A 22,780-nucleotide genomic window follows, 5' to 3' on the forward strand; every position below is an offset into this window, starting at 1 on the left:
TCACAATGGTGCGAAATCGTTCCATTCGCGTTTGTTGACTTTTTGATTTCGTTGACTCTTTTCATATCTTTTCATGTGTATAAATTCTTCTGTCAAGATCGCCAACATAGTTAGAATCAATATAACCAACAACTTCATCTCTAGTACTCTGACTGCAGATAACATTCGTTAAACCTCTTAAATAATGTAAGATTCACCACAATCAAGTATATGTTAACTACGTTTATTGAATAGGTCAAATTTGGTCGATGACAAACCATTGCATACATAAGTGAACTAATTACAATGAAATATGGAGCTCTTAACATATACTCGATATCTTTATCAGACTAGGGTGACATAGTAGAAAAAGTTTAAAGTGAGTTGTTAATGAAAAACTCACGAGACTAGCATCAAAATGTTGAAATAATAATGGACTTTTTGTTGGGTTTTGGCTCATATTTTATTAGAATTTATATATTCTAATGACTTTAAACCTTTATTGGGCTTATGAGTATTAATTTAGCCTTTTTGGCTTTTGATGTATTCCTATAAATAGATACATTGTAACATATGGTTACTTGGACCATTATTCCATGACAAATTGATAGAATGGACGACTCTCCAAGGATGTATGCATTGTTGGCCGAACCTCGTTATATCTTGTATTCTATATTATTCTTTACCACTTTATCATTATATCTTCTTTTATCGCGGGTTTAGATTAGATTTTTTCTCAAGGGATATCAGAGAATGTTTAACATAATCTATTTGTGAAGATATGACGAAACCCTAACCATCATTGAAGAATTTGTTGGATATTTGTACTTTGTTGAAGATTGTTGCCTATTTAAGAAAACGACATTGATTACAGAAGAATTAGCCGCTGTGAAGATTTGTGTCGAAATTTTCAATTGCTAAGGAGATGTCAATGGTCGTTAAAATATTTATTAGTTTTGGGCGACGCTGTCTTGAGAAGAAGACAATTAGTTTTTTGTTCTTCTTGAAGGCACCAATGGGTGAAGGTGACGAAAGTTGTTAAGTAGGCAGCGACACTAAAATGAAGAATATGAGGTATATTCTTTTGACTTATTTTAAATTGGGACATATGATATATTAAAATATAAAAAAAAGGAATATATATATATATATCCATATATAGATATTATATTGTGATATAATATAATATATAAAGAATGAGTCAAGAATCTTTGAAGCGGTTTGTTAGGATCGGGATCGACGATGGAGACGGGGATCTCATAAAGTTGAACGCTTACACACACTTCGGTCGATAATAACCCTGTTAGAGGTTGATTATCTAATTTTCACTCTACGCAAGCCGTCACAAACTCTTGAACAAAGTTCAAATGCGGAAAAGTTTGTTTCAACTTGAAACAACAAATAAATGGTTGGAAGATTCAGAGAGTAGAGAATACAAGACACAAGGGTTGTTTACGGATGTTCGGAGTAACTCTCCTACGCCACCCTTTCTTCTCGACCTCGAGAAGGATATTCTTCTCAACCTTGGGAAGGATATTCACTAGAAAATTTGGTTAAATACAACACTTGTACAAACCTAGTCGAACAACCAGGACTTAGTTACTGCCTATTTTCGAACTCCTAGCACACACACTCTATTGAACAGAAATAAATTCTGTCAACTTACAATGATAACCAACTCACACAGAATATCTAGTATTGTAATACAACTTTAATACTCTAGAAAACTTGAAAACTTTTAGAACTTTTAGAGCTTGAGAGAGTAGTGAGAACAATCATTGTTTTTGTTTTTAAAACTGATGATTAAGTTGATAAAGCTTGTTCAACACTTGTGAAGCAAATTGTGCTATGTCTTCTTAAGTATGCAAGCTGCAACGGGCAAAATTTGCTTCACCAACGGATATTAATACCGGACGTGCATCAAAAGCTGAAATAAATAACCGGCTACGCCCTTGTAAACTACCGACTAGAAAATTACCGAACTTGCCTACGTGGCAATTTTGGTATTTGCTCTTCCTTGAAATAATAAAACTACAATTATTATTTGCGCTTGGTGAGATTCAAACTCTGATCACCCGTGTGACAAGCGAGAGTACTTATCAATGTACTACAACACTTTGTTGTTATCTTTAAATATATTAATATATTTGATATGACTTAGCAATTATATATATATATATATATATATATATTTAATTTAACTTATATAATTGAACTTAGTTTTATCCATGCATTATTAAAACTTTTTCATAAATTATATTCTAACAATTTCTCCATTTTTGATTATTTAAAATAAATATTCAAAACCTGGTAGTTTTATAATCGTTGGCTATTTATCCTAAGTTAATTAGTTAATTTAATCTAACACGGTTAACAACTAAGACTTTTTCAACTATGATTTTTTCTTTTAAGTCTTGTTTGATTTCACAAAATAGGTTTAAGGCCTATTTGATTCCAATTTTCAGAAGTAAATCCTTGTTTGATTTTAATCAAGTTCTTAAAACTTTGTTTGATTTGATCTTGGATTTGTATTGAGGCTTGTTTGACTTGAATTTCTCAAAGATGGAGATTTGTGATTTATCTTCTAAGAGATTTGATATTCGTCAATATGGAGATTTAAAATCGGAGTTGAAAAAGAAGGTGGAGTATTTATTCGATATTGCAGATTGTAGAAGACAATTGATGCAATATATAAAGGGTTTTCTAATTAAAGTGGGTGGCTTTAATATTTGTTTGCAAGAGTGTGGTATTGATATGTGTATAAGGGTCGGATTTGGATTTACATTAAATCTTGTGAGTTGGTTTGTTTGACAATTTTTGGTATGCGAAGTTGTCAAGTGAGTGTTTAATGCCTTAAGGGTTCTACTAAGAATGATAATTTCTAAGGTGTGAGTTGAGGATGCACTAATCATATACATGGTTTTTTAGATTCTTTCTATGTAGGATTTGGCTAGAAGAATGTTGAGAACAAACGATACATCTTCATTCTTGTTGAAAATTAGTTGGAGGTTTTATTATAATCGATTGTTGTCTTGACGTACATGAGTGACATTTGTTTCACTATGTCGAGGGCTTTGACTTAAAAAAATTATCGGCTAAAATGAGTTTGGAGAGAATTTTCTTTGGAAAACGGTTATTGAAGAAGTCAAGAACTAAAAGAAACGTAGAGAAAAATATCTAGTAGCAAATTTTCGCCTATAGTCGCACAAGGTTGATCAAACTAACGATCAAAGATTCAAACGGAGTCCGATTGTGCTGAGATTTTGTTGAGAGGTTGGTAACTCGTTCCTCTACATTTTTAACGGTCGGATCAAAGTTTGGACGTCTCGAAGTTTGATTTTCTGAGGCTTAAATTTCTGCCTAATTTGAGTTTTATTTAACTTGTTTGGGACCAAAAAGTTTGTATCTTTTTTGTTATTACCTTTTATCTTATTGAAAGAGTTAATCATGGTGAAGACGGTGGTGAGATTATATATTTTACACTTGACAAAAACATGATCGAGTATGGAAAGTTATTATAAAAAATGTGTTTACCGATGACAACATTGTCGACATGTTGATAGAGCAATCCTTCAGGCCAAATTGCAAGATTGTATTGAGTTGATGGGTGATTCCAATTAACACACAATATGAATGAAAGATCGGAAAGAGGGAGACTAATGAAAAACACTTATAAGTTGAGGTGGATACATCTTGAGAGCAACTCTCAAATAAACCAAGAAGAAATCATTGCATTATATTCTAATTTGAGAAGATAAATAAAACCTTAAGTGAGATTCCTAGTCATGGAAAAATGGCTAGATGGGAGACTCGGTTAATTCGAAAGGTGATAATTTTCTTACTTCTTTTGTTCTATCTTAATTGTTTATACATTGTGGATCATAGTTTAGATGAATGAGATTATTGATTTGTCATCCTATTGAGGAGATGATTGAGACCTTGAATGTGATTTCTAGTCATGAAAAAGGGGCTAGATGAGAAGTTAGAGCAATTCAAATGGAAGGATATTCGCGATTTCTTTCAGAGAAATATAGATGATCATTTAAAGCATTGGTGAAGACAATTGAAGAGATATAGTGAATCTTGAAATTATATTCTTGAATTGCTAGTCGTTTTGGATTAAAAAATCTAGTAGATTGCAAGTTAATTTGTTCAAAAAGAAGTATGAGGTTCAAGTTGGTGGAGTGTGCAACGTTCAAGACAAGATGGGTGACAAATGTTTTGTTAAATCTTGAGCTTGAGAAAAAAATGTCGTGATAACCTAATTTATTTGTTATGAAGTAGACGATAAAGGTTCGTATTGGGTCTTCTCGTTTTTCAATCGATATTTTATTTTGATAAAGTAGATGATGAAAGTTCGTTTTGGGTGTCCTCAGTTTTTGATAGATATCTAATTTTGAAAAAGTAGACGACGGAATTTCGTCTTGAGTCTAATCGGTATTTTGGTTTCATTCGATTGATGGACTTGAAAAATAAGACACTCAGTTTTGGAAAATAAGGGTAAAGATTATTTTGACATAATAAAGAATTGTTAATTCTAATTTCTGTATATGTCAACGGGTATGAACAAAGATTGGAAATAGTTGTTGAATGTCTCTCGTCGTTGAAATAACGTGGTTACCCAAATTTATTTGGTGTTATAAACTCTATGATTTTCTCTTCTAAGGGCTTTAAGCGGAAGTGGAGGTATAATGATTTATCTCACTAATGGCTCGAGTAGTGAAGTTTGATGTGTGTCTCATAACTTTTTGATGGCGCGATATACGTGATGGTGGAAATTGTTATTCTTCTAAGGGCTATTGAGTGAAATTGAATGTACGAAAAGTTATTTCATGAATGGCTCAAGGTGAAGATTGAAGTGAACCCACTTATTTCTTAATGACTTGACTTTTGTCAATGTCGAGATTGATGGGTACGGCTCGTGTATTTCCTAAGGGATGTGAAATTTGTTAAGGTGGAGATTATTAAATTTGTAATTTATTCATCACATCTCAATAAGCGCGGTATTCGCCCAAGGTGGAGATTGTTGGGTTTGGGCTCATATTTTATTAGAGATTATATATTGTAATGGGGTTCAATCCTTTATTGGGTTTAGGAGTATTAGTTTAGTCTTTTGACTTTTGATGTACTCATATAAATAGAGACATTGTAACTTAGGGTTACTTGGACCATTATTCTATGGAAAACCAATAGAATGGACGACTCCCCGAGGATGTAGGCATTATTGGCCGCCTCGTTATATCTTGTGTTTATTATTATTCTTTACCATTTTATCTTTATATCTTCTTTTATCGTGTGTTTAGAATAGATCTTTTCTCAACACTTTCTTAATATCATATCTAACTTAGTTATAATTTTCTAGCTACTCTAATTTTTAAATTTCCATTCCAAGTTGTCGTCTTTTAAAATCAACCTTATGTTTGGAAATAAGAAAATTTTCAAACTCAGTAATCGAAAACCCCGTAATTTACATTGTTCCCGAATCTCGAGTGAGATGAGAAACCAAAATGATAGAGTTGACAAGAGTTCATTTTTTAATTTTGTTAATTAGACTAGTTTTGACTTTGAGAGTTACCATCTAATTTATTCCTCAAAATATTAGGAAAGAAAAATATGTTTGCGTGTTCAAACACAACTTAGAGATTTCAATTTGGTTGGTGCTTGTTTACAATTGAGGAAATACAGGGCACTATAACTCACATTTCCGTCAAATGGTGATCTCTACTATAAAATTTTGGCTTTTTTTATAAAAAAAATATATTTTTATACCTTGTTTATTTATGAAGTCTTTGTACATGCGTTTAAAGATAAATCAAAACATAAATACGTGACTTGGTTTCGTGTCAACATGTCCTTAGAATATGCGTCTAGATTATTTCATAGTGTGAATAAATAATTAAAAAAATAAAGGCACACTTATGAGGCTATGATAAAAAAAATGAAATCATGAAGGTACCAAAAATATAACAAAGGGAAAGTTAACATTTATTTTGTTTTTTTAAAATATTTTCATTTAACTATATTTTAGATTTTAGATTTTTTTTTTAAGAAATTAGTTAAATCTAGCAAAGGAAAATAAGAAAAAAAAACAGAAAAATAGAAATAAACAATCCTAGGGGACAACGGGTTAATTCGATTATAACATTATTAGTACTACGAAATTCAATGATATTCAATCATTTCCTATTTTTGCTTCCCTCTTTGAACATTGTTGGTTTCTTTGCCTAAAATATTCTTTTTGGGTGATTGTCCCACATAGGAAGTGAGCAAGAAAATTGTATTGACCTAGCCCTATAAATAAAAGGTTTGGGTGTTAGTTTTCTCTTGACTATTTTGAGTATTTGTAATCCGTGTTAACGATTATAGTGGAATATTTTTCAGTGGCTCTGCTCGTGGATTAGTCAGCACTTTTGCTGGATACCACGTTAAATCGGGTGTCGCTTTCATTCTATCTTTTACTATTATTATTATCATTGTTCTCGCATCCGTTATAACAAATTGGTATTAGAGCGGGGTTGTTCAGATCTGCTTAGGCAAGAATGATGGTTTGAGGTAAAAGTTTGAAATTCGACAAGTTTATTGGGAGGAATAGTTTCAGTCTGTGGCAGATCAAGGTCCGGGCATTGTTGAAACAACACGGCCTATGGGCTCCCTTGATGAAGCATGCACCTGTCCCACCACCTGCTGATATGGAGTCTTTGGAAGAAAAGACACACTCAACATTGCTCTTGGCTCTAGCAAACGATATCATTACTGAGGTGGCTGAGGAGGAAACCGCTGCTGGTTTGTGGTCTAAGCTGGAGACTTTATACATGAAGAAGAGCTTAACCAACAAGTTGCTTTTGAAGCAACGTTTGTTTAGTTTGCGTATGCAGGAAGGTACACCTCTTAGAGACCATCTAGATCAATTAAATGCAATATTATTATATCTGCGTAATATTGATATTAAGATAGATGATGAGGATGCTGCCTTGATTCTGTTAGTTTCTTTACCAATATCATATGAAAACTTTAGGGAGTCTTTCATTAGTGGTAAAGATTCATTGGCTCTAGAAGAAGTTAGATCTTCCATTCACAGTAGAGAATTGCGACATAGCTGCAGTGGCACTATTTCGGATAGTCAGGCTGTTGGTCTAGTTGCAAACAACCATCAGGGATATGGTAAACCGGGGAAAAAGAAGTTCCCCAAGAAACTAGTTAGTAGGGGTTTGAAACCAACAAATGTGTGCAATTACTGTAAGGAAAAGGGACATTGGAAGAATGAATGTCCAAAGAAAAGACAAAGTCAACATGAGAAGGCACCAGGTACTGTTGCAGTTGCTGAAGATGGTACAAACTCCGAAGAGGATATTGCCTTAGTTGCTGATGGTCACACACATTACACTGATGTGTGTGTTCTAGATTCTGGAGCATCTTACCATATTTGTCCTAGGAGGGAATGGTTTTTAACCTATGAGCAGGTGGATGGTGGAAATATTTCTATGACCAATAGCTCTACCTGCAAGGTGGTTGGGATGGGATCGATCAATATTAGGACTCATGATGGAAAATTCCGTACACTGAACGAAGTTAGACATGTTCCACACATGACGAAGAATCCGATATCTCTAAGTCTTTTGGACAAGAAGGGGTTTAGCTTCAAAGGTGAAAGTGGAGCCTTACATGTTTACAAGGGTTCAAGTGTGATTCTGAAAGGTGTGAAGCAGGGCACTTTGTATTTTCTACAAGGTACTATGATATCTGATTCTATTGTTGTTGTTTCCTCCGAGATTGACCAAGGAGACATGACGAAGTTGTGGCACATGAGGCTTGGGCATATGAGTGAGAAGGGGATGCAAATGCTGGCTAAAGATGATCTTCTATGTGGGCATAAGATAAAGGATCTTGGGTTTTGTGAACATTGTGTTTTTGAGAAACTACATCGCAACAAGTTCCCCAAAGCGATTCATAGAACAAAAGGCACACTTGATTACATTCACTTTGATTGTTGGGGGCCGTCACGTGTAGAGTCTTTGGGGGGTCACAGGTATTTTATGTCGTTGATTGATGATTATTCAAGGATGACCTGGATATTCATAATGAAGCATAAGAGTGATGCTTTCAAGAACTTCAAGCAGTGGAAGGCATTAGTGGAGAATCAAACTGGGAAGAGGGTCAAGAGGTTACGAACTGATAATGGTTTAGAATTCTGTTGGTCTGAGTTTAATGAGTTTTGCTAGACTGAGGGGATTGCCAGACATCATACGGTTAAGAATACACCTCAGCAGAATGGTGTAGCAGAACGTATGAATCAGACACTACTGGAGAGAGCTCGGTGTATGCTCTCAAATGCTGGGTTAACAAGAATGTTTTGGGCTGAAGCAATTAACACAGTATGCTATCTGATTAATCGTGGACCTCACACAGGTATAAATCTGAAAACTCCTTATGAACTGTGGTCTGGGAAGCTTGTTGATTACTCTATTTTGAGAACTTTTGGTTGCACGGTCTACTATCATGTCAATGAGGGGAAGTTGGAGCCAAGAGCAAAGAAGGGAGTATTTGTAGGCTATGGGAATGGTGTGAAAGGATATAGGATTTGGTCCCCTTCTGAGAGGAGGGTTATTCTGAGTAGGAATGTTGTCTTTGATAAAAAATTCATGCTTAACCCAACTGTGAAGTTCACCATTCCGGTAGATTGTGGTGTCGAGAAACAGGTGGAGTAGGAAAAGACTAAGGCTAGTTGTGAAGTAGAGGAGAGTTTTTCTCAACCACTTTCAGCGACAGAGTTTTCAGTTGCTCCATCATCATCTGTAGAACATCAAAATTTAGCTCTTAATCGCCCTAGAAGAGCTAATTTTGGTGTACCTCCTATAATGTATGGTTATGAGGACATCGTTGCCTATGCTTTACAGGTTGAAGAGGAAGTGGATCCTCATGAGCCATTCACCTACAAGAAAGTTGTTGCGGGTACAAGTCTGTCCAATGGCTTGCTGCCATGGGAGATGAGATGGCGTCACTTCAAAAGAATCTGACTTGGGAATTAGCTAGAAGACCACCAGGGAGAAAGGTTGTCACTTGTAAATGGTTGTTCAAGAAGAAGGAAGGGTTGTCACCAGCTGAGGGGGTCAAGTATAAAGCCAGGTTAGTTTCTAGAGGGTTCAGTTAGAAAGAGGGAGTGGACTATAATGAGATATTCTCACCAGTAGTCAAACATACTTCCATCAGGGTGCTACTTGCTATAGTTGCACATCAGGACCTGGAACTCGAACAGCTAGACGTAAAGACAACTTTCTTACATGGAGAGTTGGAAGAAGAGATATACATGACTCGGCCAGATGGTATTCAGGAACCTGGAAAAGAGGAATATGTTTGCAAGTTGAAGAAGTCCTTATATGGACTAAAACAGTCTCCGAGGCAGTGGTATAAGCGGTTCGATAGCTACATGTTTAAGATTGGCTATTCAAGGAGTCCGTATGACAATTGTGTCTACTACAACAAGCTCAAAGATGGTTCTTTCATCTATTTGGTATTGTATGTAGATGATATATCGCTAGCTGCTGAGAAGAAGTCTGACATTCAAAAATTGAAGGGACTACTCAGTATAGAATTCGAAATGAAGAATTTAGGTGCTGCTAAGAAAATGCTGGGAATGGAGATCTATAGAGATAGAAGTCATAAGAAGTTATTCTTGTCACAGAAGGGATATATTCAGAAAGTTCTATTGAGGTTTGGAATGGCTACTACTAAGCCCATTGATACTCCTAGTGCTTCAAATGCACATTTGCCTGTAGTATTTGCACCTAAATCATCTTAGGAGAAGGAATACATGTCACATGTTCCTTATGCTAGTGCAGTGGGAAGCTTGATGTATGCTATGGTCTGTACTAGACCGGATATTGCACATGTTGTTAGTGTTGTCAGTAGGTTCATGGGAGACCCTGGTAAGGAACACTGGCAAGTAGTGAAGAGGATTTTCCGCTATCTCAGGGGTACATCTGATATTGGTCTCAGTTATGGTGGTGATAGTCAGTGTCTAGTATCTAGTTACTCAGATTCTGACTATGCTGGAGATGTAGACAGTAGAAGATCGATGACCGGTTATGTATTCACACTTGGTGGTTCTGTTGTGAGTTGGAATGCTACTCTGCAGCCGACAGTAACTTTGTCTACTATAGAGGCAGAATATATGGCTTTGACAGAAGCTGCTAAGGAGGGAATCTGGTTGAAAGGATTGGTTAGTGACTTGGGTCTACACCACGATCAGGCTTCAGTGTACTGCGACAGTTTGAGTGCAATATGCTTAACCAATGATCAAGTTCACCATGAAAGAACAAAACACATTGATGTGAGGTACCATTTTCTGAGAAGTGAGAAGAGGATCAAGGTAAACAAAGTGGGGACTGCAGACAATCCAGCTGATATGTTTACCAAGCCGGTTCCGCAGAGCAAGTTTCAACACTGTTTGAACTTGCTCAATGTTAGAAGCTGTTGATTGCCCTTGAAGGGGCAAGGCCTGAGGCAGAGCATGTCACATCTGGGCATTCAGTGTAATACATCTGTTTTGTTTATCTGGGCATTCAGTATAATCAGTGGCGGACCTACAAGGGGGGCCTTGGGGGGCCTGGGCCTCCCCCAACCATAAAAGTTTTAAGATATTTTATATATATATTTATCAAATAAGATTTTGTCCTGCTGGTTTTGGAGTTAACCTTCCATAATTGAGGTCAGGTGATCAAACCCTGCCTCTCACATTTTTTTTATACAAACATTATTTTCTAATATTTATAATAAATTAACACTTTCTTTTATAAAAAATAATTAATTCATAATTATAGTATTCTAATTTCAAATATAATTTTATTAAAGTAATTATTATTTTTATTTTATACCAACAATATTTTTTAAGATACAATATTTATAATAATACATAAATTTTAGTTAATATATAAATAAGATTTATTTATATGATTTAAAATATAAAGAATTATATATAAAATAATGAAAATCATATAAGATTATTATTTATTTTAAAACTACATTTATATTATAATTATATATATATATATATATATTATTAATTTCAATATAATTAATTAATAATACAAATTACTCATAAAATAAAGATTAAAATAATAATTTATATAAATATAAGGGTAAAATAATAGTTTATATAAATATAAAGGTAAAATATTATTTTATATTTTTTAATTTTAAATTAGTTTTAAACTATTACAACGAATTTGTTATATTTTATTTAGGGGCCTAGGTTATGACACATATCTATTTTTAGTTATTTATTTTATGTAGGATATAGAATAATGGAGATGTTCTATAAACGAATTTTTACTTTTACATCACATTAGCAGTCTGAGCATTCTCAATCAATTAATGAGCCTACTAATGAGTCTAATGTTACTGATCAAATATACATGGTTAGAACATAGCATATCAAAAGATACATCATTTTATTTTTAGTGTTATCTTTTTAAGCCTTTAAATAGAGAAAACGTAGATGTTACCTTTATAGGAGATGGGTACAAAAATTGGAAAAGGGCATTAGAAAGATTCAATCGACATATGAGAACTTCAAATAGTTTTCATAATGAAGCTAGAAATCAATTTGAATCATTTCAAGATCAAAGACATAACATGAGAAACGTTTTACGTACACATGGTCGTGATATAGAAATAAATTATCGCACCCGTTTAACGACAATGTTTGATGTAACACGCTTTCTATTGAGACAAGGATTACCTTTTCGAGGACATGATGAGTCAAGTAGTTCATCAAATAAAAGTAATTTTCTTGAATTGATTGATTGGTATAGTCAACGTAATGAAGATATTTTGTCTTTTTTTTTGTACCGACTCATGGACAAGAATAATTTAGTAATTGTGCTTGTTAGTATTTTGTAATTGTGCTTGTTAGTATTTTTATGTAATTACCGAGTAAAATTTTAATTAAAAAATGAATTTATTTGATCGCCAAAAAATGCTATGTTACTATGTATTTGGCCCCCCCGAGAAAATATTTCTGGGTCCGCCACTGAGTATAATGCATCTGGCACATCTGATATTTAAAGTACATCTGGTGCATCTGGCTATCTGGGAAAATATTCAAGTCAAGGTGAAGATTTGTTGGTTTCTTTGCCTAGAATATTCTTTTTGGGTGATTGTCCCACATAGGAAGTGAGCAAGAAAAATGTATTGACATGGCCCTATAAATAAAGGGTTTGGGTATTAGTTTTCTCTTGAACTATTTTGAGTATTTGTAGTCCGTGTTAACGATTATAATGGAATATTTTTCAGTGGCTCTCCACGTAGATTAGTCAGCACTTTGCTTGGATACCACGTTAAATTGGGTGTAGCTTTCATTATGTCTTTTACTATTATTATTATTATTGTTCTCGCATCCGTTATAACAAACATGTAGCGCTGACCTGTTGAATATAATTAGATTGAGGTAGTGTCAGTAAATAAAGGTATGATCGAACTAACTAGGACAACGGATCAAGCTGTTTGTTTCAGGAGTTGCAAGCGAAGCTAATCATCATTTTGGAGTCACTTGGACCAGACAGAGAAGTTGTCTTTTTCTGTTCTTCCCATGAATTGTCCGTGAACAAAAATGTTTCCTCCCAAATAACGTCTTGTTCAATAAAATTGGAGATTATTTGATCCTTTTTTAAAAGCTTCTTACCTAAACTAAAAACATTATATATATATATATATATATATATATATATATATATATATATATATATATATATATATATATATATATATATATATATATATATATATATATATATATATATATATATATATATATATATTCCTCTTTATATATTTGACTATTACAATTAAACTAAACTATAAAATTATAAGAAATTACATAATAATAATTAAGATATTTAATCATAATTTATTTAAAAATCGATCACAAAGGAAGATAAAGTTGACACTTAAAAATAGATAGTAAAGAGAAATAAACGAAATAATAGTTTATGTTATTATTTATATTTATTTATGAGAATTAATGACTCAATAGAGGTACATAAATGAATTTAGGAAACATCCCTGATTAACAAAAGTATAAAACTATAATAATATTCTATATTTCAAATAAAGTATTTCTTAAATAGATCATATCTCAATAATAATAATAATAATAATAATAATAATAATAATAATAATAATAGTTAGATAGAGCTAAAATAACGAAGATGGATGGTAAGTAGTTGGTATAGAACAAGACTCTTAACCTTGTAGTCAATATTAATAAGGTAAATATATGTGGTTATTTTTGTGATTTTCTATTCAATCGAAACTAAAAATTATACATGAAATTACATAATAATAATAATAATAGTTGGTTCATCCAACTCATATGGTAGAGCTTAAATAATACTGGCTAACCAATCTATCTTGTAGAGAACAAACAAGACTTAATATTGTTATCCATATTAATAAGATAAGTATTATATATATAATTAAAAAATGTAAATGTTAAATTCATGCACAAAAAAACAAAAAACATCGATTCTCAAATTATGAAAAATATATCACTATCATACAAATTTACAAAGGTCAACAATAAATTGTAAAAAATGTTACCTATAATTTTAAAATTAAAATAAAAAATGTTAAGGATAGTATGAGTTTTTTTAAAGAAAAAAGTCCACTTACACGTATGTACTTGTACAACTAGTTCACTTAGACGTATATACTAATAAAAGATCATTTAAATATATGTATTATCAAAAATTGGCTCATTTAGCCTTTTTTAGTAACCATGGTTAACCTTTATTTTTAAATTTATATATTTATTAATTAAATATTAATATATTTTCTCTCTCCTTCTCTTTCATTAATTAAACTAGGTAATTTATTTTATTCTTAAATTTTTTATTATTTTAATATTAATTTCTCTTTTATATTTCATCGTTTTTTTTATTAGTTTTTATTTCTCATATTTTTTAAATTCTCATTTTTTAAAAAAAATTTAACAACTTATTTATGAATTTTATGTTTTATTATAATATTTTTTTGAAGGATTTTTTCTTATTTAATTTAATATAATAAAAATGAAAAAGGGATTTTTCTTATTTAGTTTAATATAAATAATAATGAAATTAATAATTTTTTATTTAATTTTTATTCACGACTTATATTAGTAGTAAATGAATTGTTTTGTCTAATATTTGATTATTACTCTTTTGGTGTTTGATGAATGAGTTTTTATTATTATTCAATTATTAATTATTAATTAATTTATTTTTGTGTTGAAGGATTTTTATTGTTGAAAAAAAATTCATTATTATATTCAATTATTGGGATCAAACAATTTTAAAATAATTAATAATTAATATGAATATAAAAAAAAATATATAAAAAAGAAGAAGAAATATAGAGTTAAAATAATTAATGATGAATGGTCATATATATATATAAAATAAAATTAAAATAATCAATCATAAATACTCGTATAGAAATAATAAAAATTTATAAAAAAGATAAAAATAGAGGTTCATTTATTAGTAATAAATGAAAAGAAAAGAGAGAGAAAATATATTAATATTTAATTAATATAAATTTAAAAATAAAAGTTAACCATGGTTACTAAAAGAGGCTAAATGAGCCAATTTTTAATAGTACGTACCTTTAAATGACCTTTAATTAGTACATATGTTTAATTGAGCTAGTTGTACAAGTACACACGTCTAAGTGAGTTTTTTTCCTTTTTTTAAATCTGGTACAAATCAAACATCATTTCACTCTTCTCTTATCAATCACATCACTAAATTAATTACCTAAAATACTAAAATATCATTTATTTTAAATTATTATTTTTTATTTTATTTTTATATATCAATACCCTTTAAATTTTTTTCACTAAAAATATTCATTATCTCATCAAAATCATCCACGACAATTAATTTTTTTTCCTTTAAATTTTTTAAATAACCTCAATACAAACTAGGCGAAAAACAAAAAAAAATGTCACAGACGTCATGATACAACATTCATAACACATTCAATAATAACTAATTATAATACACTATCTTTTTATTTATATATCTTATGTCAACATCCCAACATGAATACCATCTCATTACAAAATAAAATATAACATTGTCTCAAATTAAAGAATAAAAAAAATCAATGTTTTGACAAGGCATAATTATGTATAGAATTTACAAAGTGGTACATTTTCATTTAAAATTAACATTTAAAAAATGATTATTAATTTATACCTAATTTTTAAATAAATAAAAATGTTAAAAGTTTATTTTTTCTGTAAAAAATGTAAAAAATAGTTAAAAAGAAAATTAACCGATGAACCAATTAACCAGTAGGTTAGGGTTTCGGACTAGCTTAAAAGCCATGTTTGAAGGCATCACCTCATTTTCCACTTTAGATTCACAGTCATGTCATCTTCCGCCCTATCAATCGCCGCCAGATCCGTTTTCCGGTCCACATCCACCCGGAATTCCGCGGCCAGAATCGCCTCCGAGGCCAAGAAGGCTGCCAGCTCTCCTTTCCGACTCTCGAGCAGAAATACTCTCTCTCAGCGTATCTTCAGGTCGCTGCTTCACACAGAGATCACAACTGATTTTCTGTTCCTATACCCACCTCATATTTTCCATTACAGAAACGTATTTCAAGTACAACTTTGTTTTTACAGGTCACCGGCTGAATTGAGTGCTTGCCTGGAGACAATGCAACCATTTCATACAGCAACTGCTTCGGCATTAATGACTTCAATGCTCTCTCTCTCACGGCAGAGTTACGGTTGGCTTTCCGAAGGTAATTAATTAACCTTACCTTTTGGATGCTTGAATGAATTGTTCTTCCCAATTGGTTATCTAGACAAGTTCTGTTGTTGTTTTTTATTGCTTTTAATGATGAATAAATAGAGAAATCATTAGTTTTTATGAACACAATTGAAGAATCTGGATTGATTTTGAGTATGCAAGTTATTCAAGATGTTAGAATATGTTGAAACTTGAAAGAAGTGAAAGATTAAGATTTGGGTATAGCTCTGGACACCTTTAAGCTACAACATATTATTGTTCTTCCTGTTGTGAGATAAAGACATGAGACAGAGTTCACCAACTTAAAATTATCATAGTGATACTACATTTTTTAATGCAATTTTCCTTTGATAATCGTTTGAAGAGTCTGCTGTTTGATTTTGTGTGGTTATGATATCGTTTTCTGAAGATATCCTTACACAATAGGCTACCTGACCCTTGCGTTTTTTTCTTCTTGGTTCTAGATATCTAGCAATACTTGGTAGGAACCCCCTCCTGATGTCCTTTTCCACATATTAACTTGTGGTAAGTTAATTAGTACTTCCTTGAGTTATATTCAATCTTCTAATCAGGTAGGATAGGATGGAGATATCAAAGTCTCGAACCGTTCTAGTCTTAGCGATGAGTGACTTTGATGTTACTATTCCACTATGTCTTAAGGAGTTGTCACTTTTTCCTTTTGTTTCTTCTACAATCGTCTTGTTTTGATGGGGGAGTTGGTTATTTTTTCCTGTTGTAGGCATTGATGATACTAGTTGAAGATGGAGATCCAAAGATGGGATACCTAGATTTGTTTATGTTTTTGCAAGTTAAATAAAATTATTAAGAATCTGATTGCTACAATAGATTATTATGCAGTTGGTTTGTTTTTAAACTTCATAATCAAAGTTTATTTTGAATTCCATTTTAAACATACATTATGTGTTGTTGTGGTTTGATATGTTTTGATAGAGGAAAGAAATCTAATTGATTTTTATTATTATTATTACATCAACCAGCTTGCAAAGATGGTGTATGAAATGTCCAAGAGGGTTGGTTCAAGGCAATGTTCTTTTTGCAGGATTAGATGACTCCTGAGACTGATGGATATGATGAGATTGAGAATTTTTTTCTGATTGCCATTCAAAAAAAGACTAATGATGATGATGATGATGCATTTTCTTTTACATTCCAATTGAAATATGTTGGATTTGGGCTATTTCTACTTTTCCTTATAACAATTTACAGCTTAGGTTGTGTTATTTACATTGCTCATCGAACTTTTAGGGCTTGATTGATACTAGTTTTTTCTCTCGGAATAATCCTTCTTTTTTCTATGTAACAAGCTTGTTACCTTAACGTGATAGATTATTTCTTTAGATTTATCATAAATATCACTTAATCATTGCGTTCTCACTTTTTTATGGGGAGTAATATCGTTTTTAACACCAAATTAAAGTATAAGAACTTACCATGTTAAAAGACAGCTTCTCTTTAACTAAGGGGTATGTAAATTGTTCAAATTGAATCAAAATTATTTGAGCGAAACTAATTTCATTAGTCTTCTTTTTACCGAACCGATTTCAACTGTTTGGTTTATACCATTGAAATCAGTTTAGTACCATTAAAGTTTGACATTTTTATGCTACAACCCGACATGGTTCACAACTTCGATAAATAAATACTCCAAACAGAAGCAATTTCAATAAATAAAATCGCAACAAAAATGCTTCTTTCTCTTTAGAGCCTCATATTGAGCTTACTTCATATTTCAATTTGAAATAGAAGGTTTCAGCTAATTTCAGTCTAAAAACACACATTTCATGTTATTTCAATTTCAGTTAACAAAACACAATTCTTCAATTTCATAAAGTTCTTTAATTTCATTTTAAATAATTCTTAACATTATGCATTTGTGTTTTGAAAAACAATTTTTTTAATTTATAGTTTTTTCATAAACTCATTTCAACTTATTAATAATATTATTCATATATATCATTCATCAATTGTGAACCGACTAACCGCTTAAACCCTTAACTTTAACAACACCATCTTGATATGAACAGAAATCATTTATCGTGAAAGCCTTGTTAATGATTCTTATCTTAAACCTCAATTGTAAATCAAGCACTAACCATTAAAGTAAAGCCAACTTTGGCCAAAATAAAGAGCACCTAGGCAACTATTATTAACATTGGTTGTAATCAGTTCAATACATTTACCCAATTAGTTGATGATTCTTCAATATCTATCATCAAACTAATACGAGGGCAATAGAGTCATTATTAGCCTTGTAAATAAAAAGTTCAATGTGTTCCTCTGTCTGAAAACAAATTAAATACTACCAAAAATCTCTGTTATACACACTCAACTGAAAGATTTGCATGCATTCATTCATTGCAAACCACAAAAGCGAGTAGATCCTTCTCTAAATTTTATAATGTATGCGATGTATGAGTACTGACACGATCGATCATGATGGAGGTTGCCAAGTTCCTGGTTTAAAGGACAATCCAGATCCTGTTGGCTCGGATATCCTGAAATAAGCCAGAAGATTCATCATTATTATTATTTGATGAAAACAAATATACTTCCGTAGCACACCTAAGGATACAGCCAGAACAAAAACAAATGAACTTACCTAGGATATTGTTCTTCATCCTCAGACGAGATTTCTGTCTCAATCTTCGACAATTTGGAACCCCTGTACACAAATTTAGCTCAATGTAAGGAAAAAGGAAGTGATTACCAAGTTTTTATATTGTTTTCCGAGACCAAGTTTTGACATACCTCAAGCCCATACTTGCATCAACTGCTTCCCCGGCTTTATTATCTAAGACAAGCAACATGAACATATTATGCTTAAACAGAATTGATATATTACGAAAATTGAGAATTACAAGCGAAAATACATTAAAGGGGAATATTGTAAACATCAGTATCCCCTAAAATCCTATATTGCCTTGCTCAGTTACAAAGTTCATGAGCTACAATACAAACTTGACTGTACCTTTTGAAGCATTTGGAAATTGTTGAATAAAGCTTTTCAAGTCTGGACCGGTCCCTTTGCCTATTACACAAATTTTGGGATGAAATAAATGACATGAGGATGAAAGATACAATGCTTGCAAAGAAAGAAGATTAAAAATCTCAAGTAAAGGTTACCAAGTGTTCTTTTGATTGCTTCTTTGGCTTTCCTTTCCTTTTCTTCTTCCTCCTTCAAAACTAAACATGACAACAAGTTTGAGAATGAATCCTCAATAGACCATTATATACTAGATTACTTACTAGCAACATTAAGTTTAACTTGTTCACGCCTTGCCTCCAAATCAGCCATTTCCTGGTAGAAGATAACACAAATGTTTTTTAAGTAAGATCAACACGAATTGAAAGAACATTCATTCAGTGTTTGTTGTGTTGTGTTGTTTAGTTATACCTCAGGTGTAGGAGCTTTCTTCCTCTGCCCATTCAGCCAACATATCCATTCAACTACAACAACAATTGAAGTGAAGTTGTAATTTCTCTCCCAAATTTCAAATCAAAACAGTTCAAAAAAGATTACCAGGAACAGATGTTGGTTCTTGCTCCCCCTTGAATACAACCCATCTTTTTTCTTTAACTGATCAAATTATTAGACAAAGAGAATGCAAGTTAATAGAGAGATCCCAAAGGAAAAAACTGAAGATTGAAAAGGGGTTTCAACTGTGTGCAGAAAGAACACGAATGAATCGATGAATCAATAAGAAAAAGAAAACAAATTTACCGATTCCATCAATCTCTTCTATCCTGGTGAAGTATCGGTTTCCTGATTTATCGAGTCCGGCGAATGTTCGGTTGATGATGTACCCAGTAAGCTTCGCCCACAACTTTGACATGTCTTCTAGGCGGAATCAATCACAGTCCAGTATACATACGAAACCAATTGAATCAATCAAAGATCGCTAAGTATTGATTTTGATGTCTACTAGGATGGAGGCTGTAAGCGGTAGGTCGTTTGGACTACGGATGGTGCTCCCCACACGCTTTTCTATTGCCAACGGATCCGGTTCATGGGAAAAAAAAATCCAATTTAAAGACTTGTTTGATCTTCATTTTTTATTTCCATTTTTTTAACTATTAAATATCACTTAATTTATTAATTAAAATATTAAATTGTTAAAATATTTGTAAAATAATTTTAAAAAACCTAAATTTTAGTTATTAAAGTCATCAAACAAATAGTAATTCATCTCTTTGAATATTAATTTAGTAATTTGAATGTTTTTTAAAATTTTGTTGCTTGTAATGAATTATTCTTTAATTTTTCATACTTGTGTTTTATTTTAATAAAATTGATTTTGTTAATTTTTAATTTTTTTTATCAATTTTGTTTATTATTACAAATTTATGATAGGTAAAAAAAACATTAATAAAAAAGATATATAATAAAATTAAAAAATTAAATATATAAATAAATAAATTATATAAAAAATTAAATATATAAATTCACCTATATTCAAAGTTTGAGGACCAAATAAAATTGTGAAAAAAAAAATGAGTTTATAAATAGTTTAAACGTATATGATTTTTGTGAGATAATATGGTGAAAACTCATTAGGAGGGGAATTTGATCTAATGACCCTAAAAAGAGGAGTCATTTCAAAAATAATCCTATTAAAATCTATTTGTAAATATAATTTCTTCTTTTTTAAATTATGACCATTTTATCTTTACTAATATTTTTTTTATTCCCATTACCCTCTTTTCCCTCTCATTTTTTCTCCTCTCCTTTCTCTCTTCTCATCCGACGATGAAGGACGCCTCCCCCCAACTCCCCAAGCAACGCCGGAGGACGACAACAAGACCCACCTACAACGCCGGAGGACGAAACAGGTTTCCCGACTGCATCGCCGAACCACGGACGCATGCAATTGTAGACCCAACCAATCAACATCATCGCCATCAAAATGGGTATGTTAATTTCTTTCATTTCCATTTAGCTGAACACACAATAGCTGAAATAAAATATGAAATATGTTTGGTATGTTTGCAATGCTGTGTGAAAATGTGCACCACGCAAATTGCGAACCACGTAATTTGCGTTTGTGTCTCACGCACCACGCAAAATGCATTTGCGTCCCACGCTTCATGCAAAATGCGTTTGCATCCCACGCTCCACGCAAAATGCCTTTGCGTTCCACGCTCCACGCAAAATGCGTTTGCATCCCACGCACCACACCACGATAATATGGTTTTGTTTAATACACTAACATTTCAATTTGTATCAATTGCAGATCCCAATTTATTTGTTAAATGTTTTGTCCTTTATGATGGAGAGTGCAAAAATGATGATGGTGTTAGTTCTTTTGTCTCAAGTTCATGCGTAGGTGTGACTTTATCCCTAAATACTACATATGACGAATTAACGGACATTGTCTATGATGCTATTCGTGTGGATAAATTGAGATATGATTTAGTGTTCAAAGTCAAGTATAATTTGGTTTTGAAAACTACTCCTCCTGTTATCCGATATGATAGAGATGTGATGTTATATGTAAAAGAAATTTCGACTTCACCCCACCAGCTTCGCACTCCTCTGTGTGTCTCTTTAGTAGAGAAATTACTACCTTCACACCCAACTCATGAAAGAATAATACCAGGAGAGGAGGTTCCTCAATTTCCTATATTTGAGCATAATGTCACACAAAGTCAAAATGACATACACCATGCAGATGAAGGACAACAAGTCACATGTTTGCTTCCGAGTGAATTGGTTGCTAGTACCCCTCCTTCTTTTGCATCCCAGCAACCCATCACTTCCCATGTCAGGAGAACATTTAGCCATATTGAGTGGCTTGATTCATTTGAACCAATCGAGATTGAAACACATGCTCAATTAATCCTTGAAAGCGGATTGGAAGTAGGTACGTTATTTCAAGAGATGTTTGAAATTCAAAAATTAGTAAAAGAACACGCATGCTCAATTTTGACGAGGCAAGAGAATGTGAGGCAAGCACCATCATGGGTAATTGGGGAGTGCATCAAACATAAGTACATGGACCATCACCATGACCACATGCCTAAGAAAATAATATAAGACATGCAGACAAACTATGGGTTTAAGCTGACCTATAATAAGGCTTGGAGGTCTAGGGAAAAAACTTTAATGGCGGTGCGAGGAACTGTGGAGGATTCCTATGGAAAATTGCCATAATTTGGTGAAGAATAACCCAAGTACCATAACTGACATCCAGACGGATGAGCATGGCCACTTCAGGTATATGTTCATGTCCCTAGGCGTCTCAATTAGGGATTTTAGAAATTGTTGTTGTCATGTATTGTGCGTCGATGCTAGTTTTCTTAAGCACAAGGTTGAAGGTCAACTATTTGTTGTGATTGCATTGGATGCAAATGAACAACTATATCCCGTTGCTTTTGGCATCGTTGATTCGAAGAATAATAACTCTAGCAATTGGCGTAATCCTAAATCTCGTCTTCGTATCTGATAGACACTCAAATATTGACAATGCCTTGTCTGTGGTTTTCTAGAAGCACATCACGGTGCATGAACATACCACATCAAAATGAATATTATGACCAAATTTAAAACTGATAACTGCCACGTTCAATTTGATATGGCTTCACGCGCATACACAGTGTCACATTTCCATCAGCATTTTGACAAGATCAAGGCTAAGGACCCTCGAATTGCTGCCTATCTGAAACAAATAGGACTAAAGAGATGGAATCATGCATTTTTCACTAGTTCGCGATATAGTCAAATGACAAGCAATTACGCTGAGAGCTTTAATAGTCAAAGTAAGAATACTAGAAAATATCTCATAACAACATTAGTTGAGTATTTAAGATTCACACTACAAGAATGGTTTTATAATAAAAGAGTAAAAGCTTCCAACCACACAAAACGTTTATCTCTATATTATGAAAAGTTTTTACGTGAACAAGCCGAGAAAGCCAAATTCTACAACATTAATCCGCTTAACCGGTTCGATTTTCATGTGAATGATGGTGAACATGATTTTTAA

General features: G+C 32.4%; 2 protein-coding genes across 4 annotated transcripts; one reads left to right on the top strand and one right to left on the bottom strand.

Annotated features, from left to right (window-relative positions):
- The first annotated feature begins 15,335 nt into the window (after window positions 1–15,335).
- Window positions 15,336–17,114, top strand: LOC124920714 (protein NUCLEAR FUSION DEFECTIVE 6, mitochondrial-like). 3 transcript variants are annotated; one of them, XM_047461268.1, is made up of 3 exons: window positions 15,336–15,544; window positions 15,647–15,768; window positions 16,775–17,114. In XM_047461268.1, the coding sequence occupies exons 1-3, from the start codon at window positions 15,390–15,392 to the stop codon at window positions 16,792–16,794; spliced, it is 297 nt and encodes a 98-aa protein (XP_047317224.1). In that variant the 5' UTR covers window positions 15,336–15,389; the 3' UTR covers window positions 16,795–17,114. The 3 variants fall into 3 exon arrangements, with proteins under 3 accessions (XP_047317224.1, XP_047317226.1, XP_047317225.1); XM_047461270.1 differs by having other exon boundaries at window positions 16,837–17,114; XM_047461269.1 differs by lacking the exon at window positions 16,775–17,114 and adding an exon at window positions 16,516–16,694.
- A 794-nt stretch (window positions 17,115–17,908) lies between these two features.
- LOC124921446 (NADH dehydrogenase [ubiquinone] 1 alpha subcomplex assembly factor 2) lies at window positions 17,909–19,760 on the bottom strand. Its single transcript, XM_047462108.1, has 8 exons — window positions 19,519–19,760; window positions 19,318–19,374; window positions 19,192–19,244; window positions 19,044–19,095; window positions 18,921–18,980; window positions 18,546–18,825; window positions 18,397–18,459; window positions 17,909–18,292 (listed from the first exon to the last, which is right to left on the bottom strand). The coding sequence occupies exons 1-6, from the start codon at window positions 19,628–19,630 to the stop codon at window positions 18,743–18,745; spliced, it is 417 nt and encodes a 138-aa protein (XP_047318064.1). The 5' UTR covers window positions 19,631–19,760; the 3' UTR covers window positions 17,909–18,292; window positions 18,397–18,459; window positions 18,546–18,742.
- Window positions 19,761–22,780: the final 3,020 nt, after the last annotated feature.

This window comes from Impatiens glandulifera, chromosome 1, assembly GCF_907164915.1.
Source record: "Impatiens glandulifera chromosome 1, dImpGla2.1, whole genome shotgun sequence".
Lineage (NCBI taxonomy): Eukaryota > Viridiplantae > Streptophyta > Magnoliopsida > Ericales > Balsaminaceae > Impatiens > Impatiens glandulifera.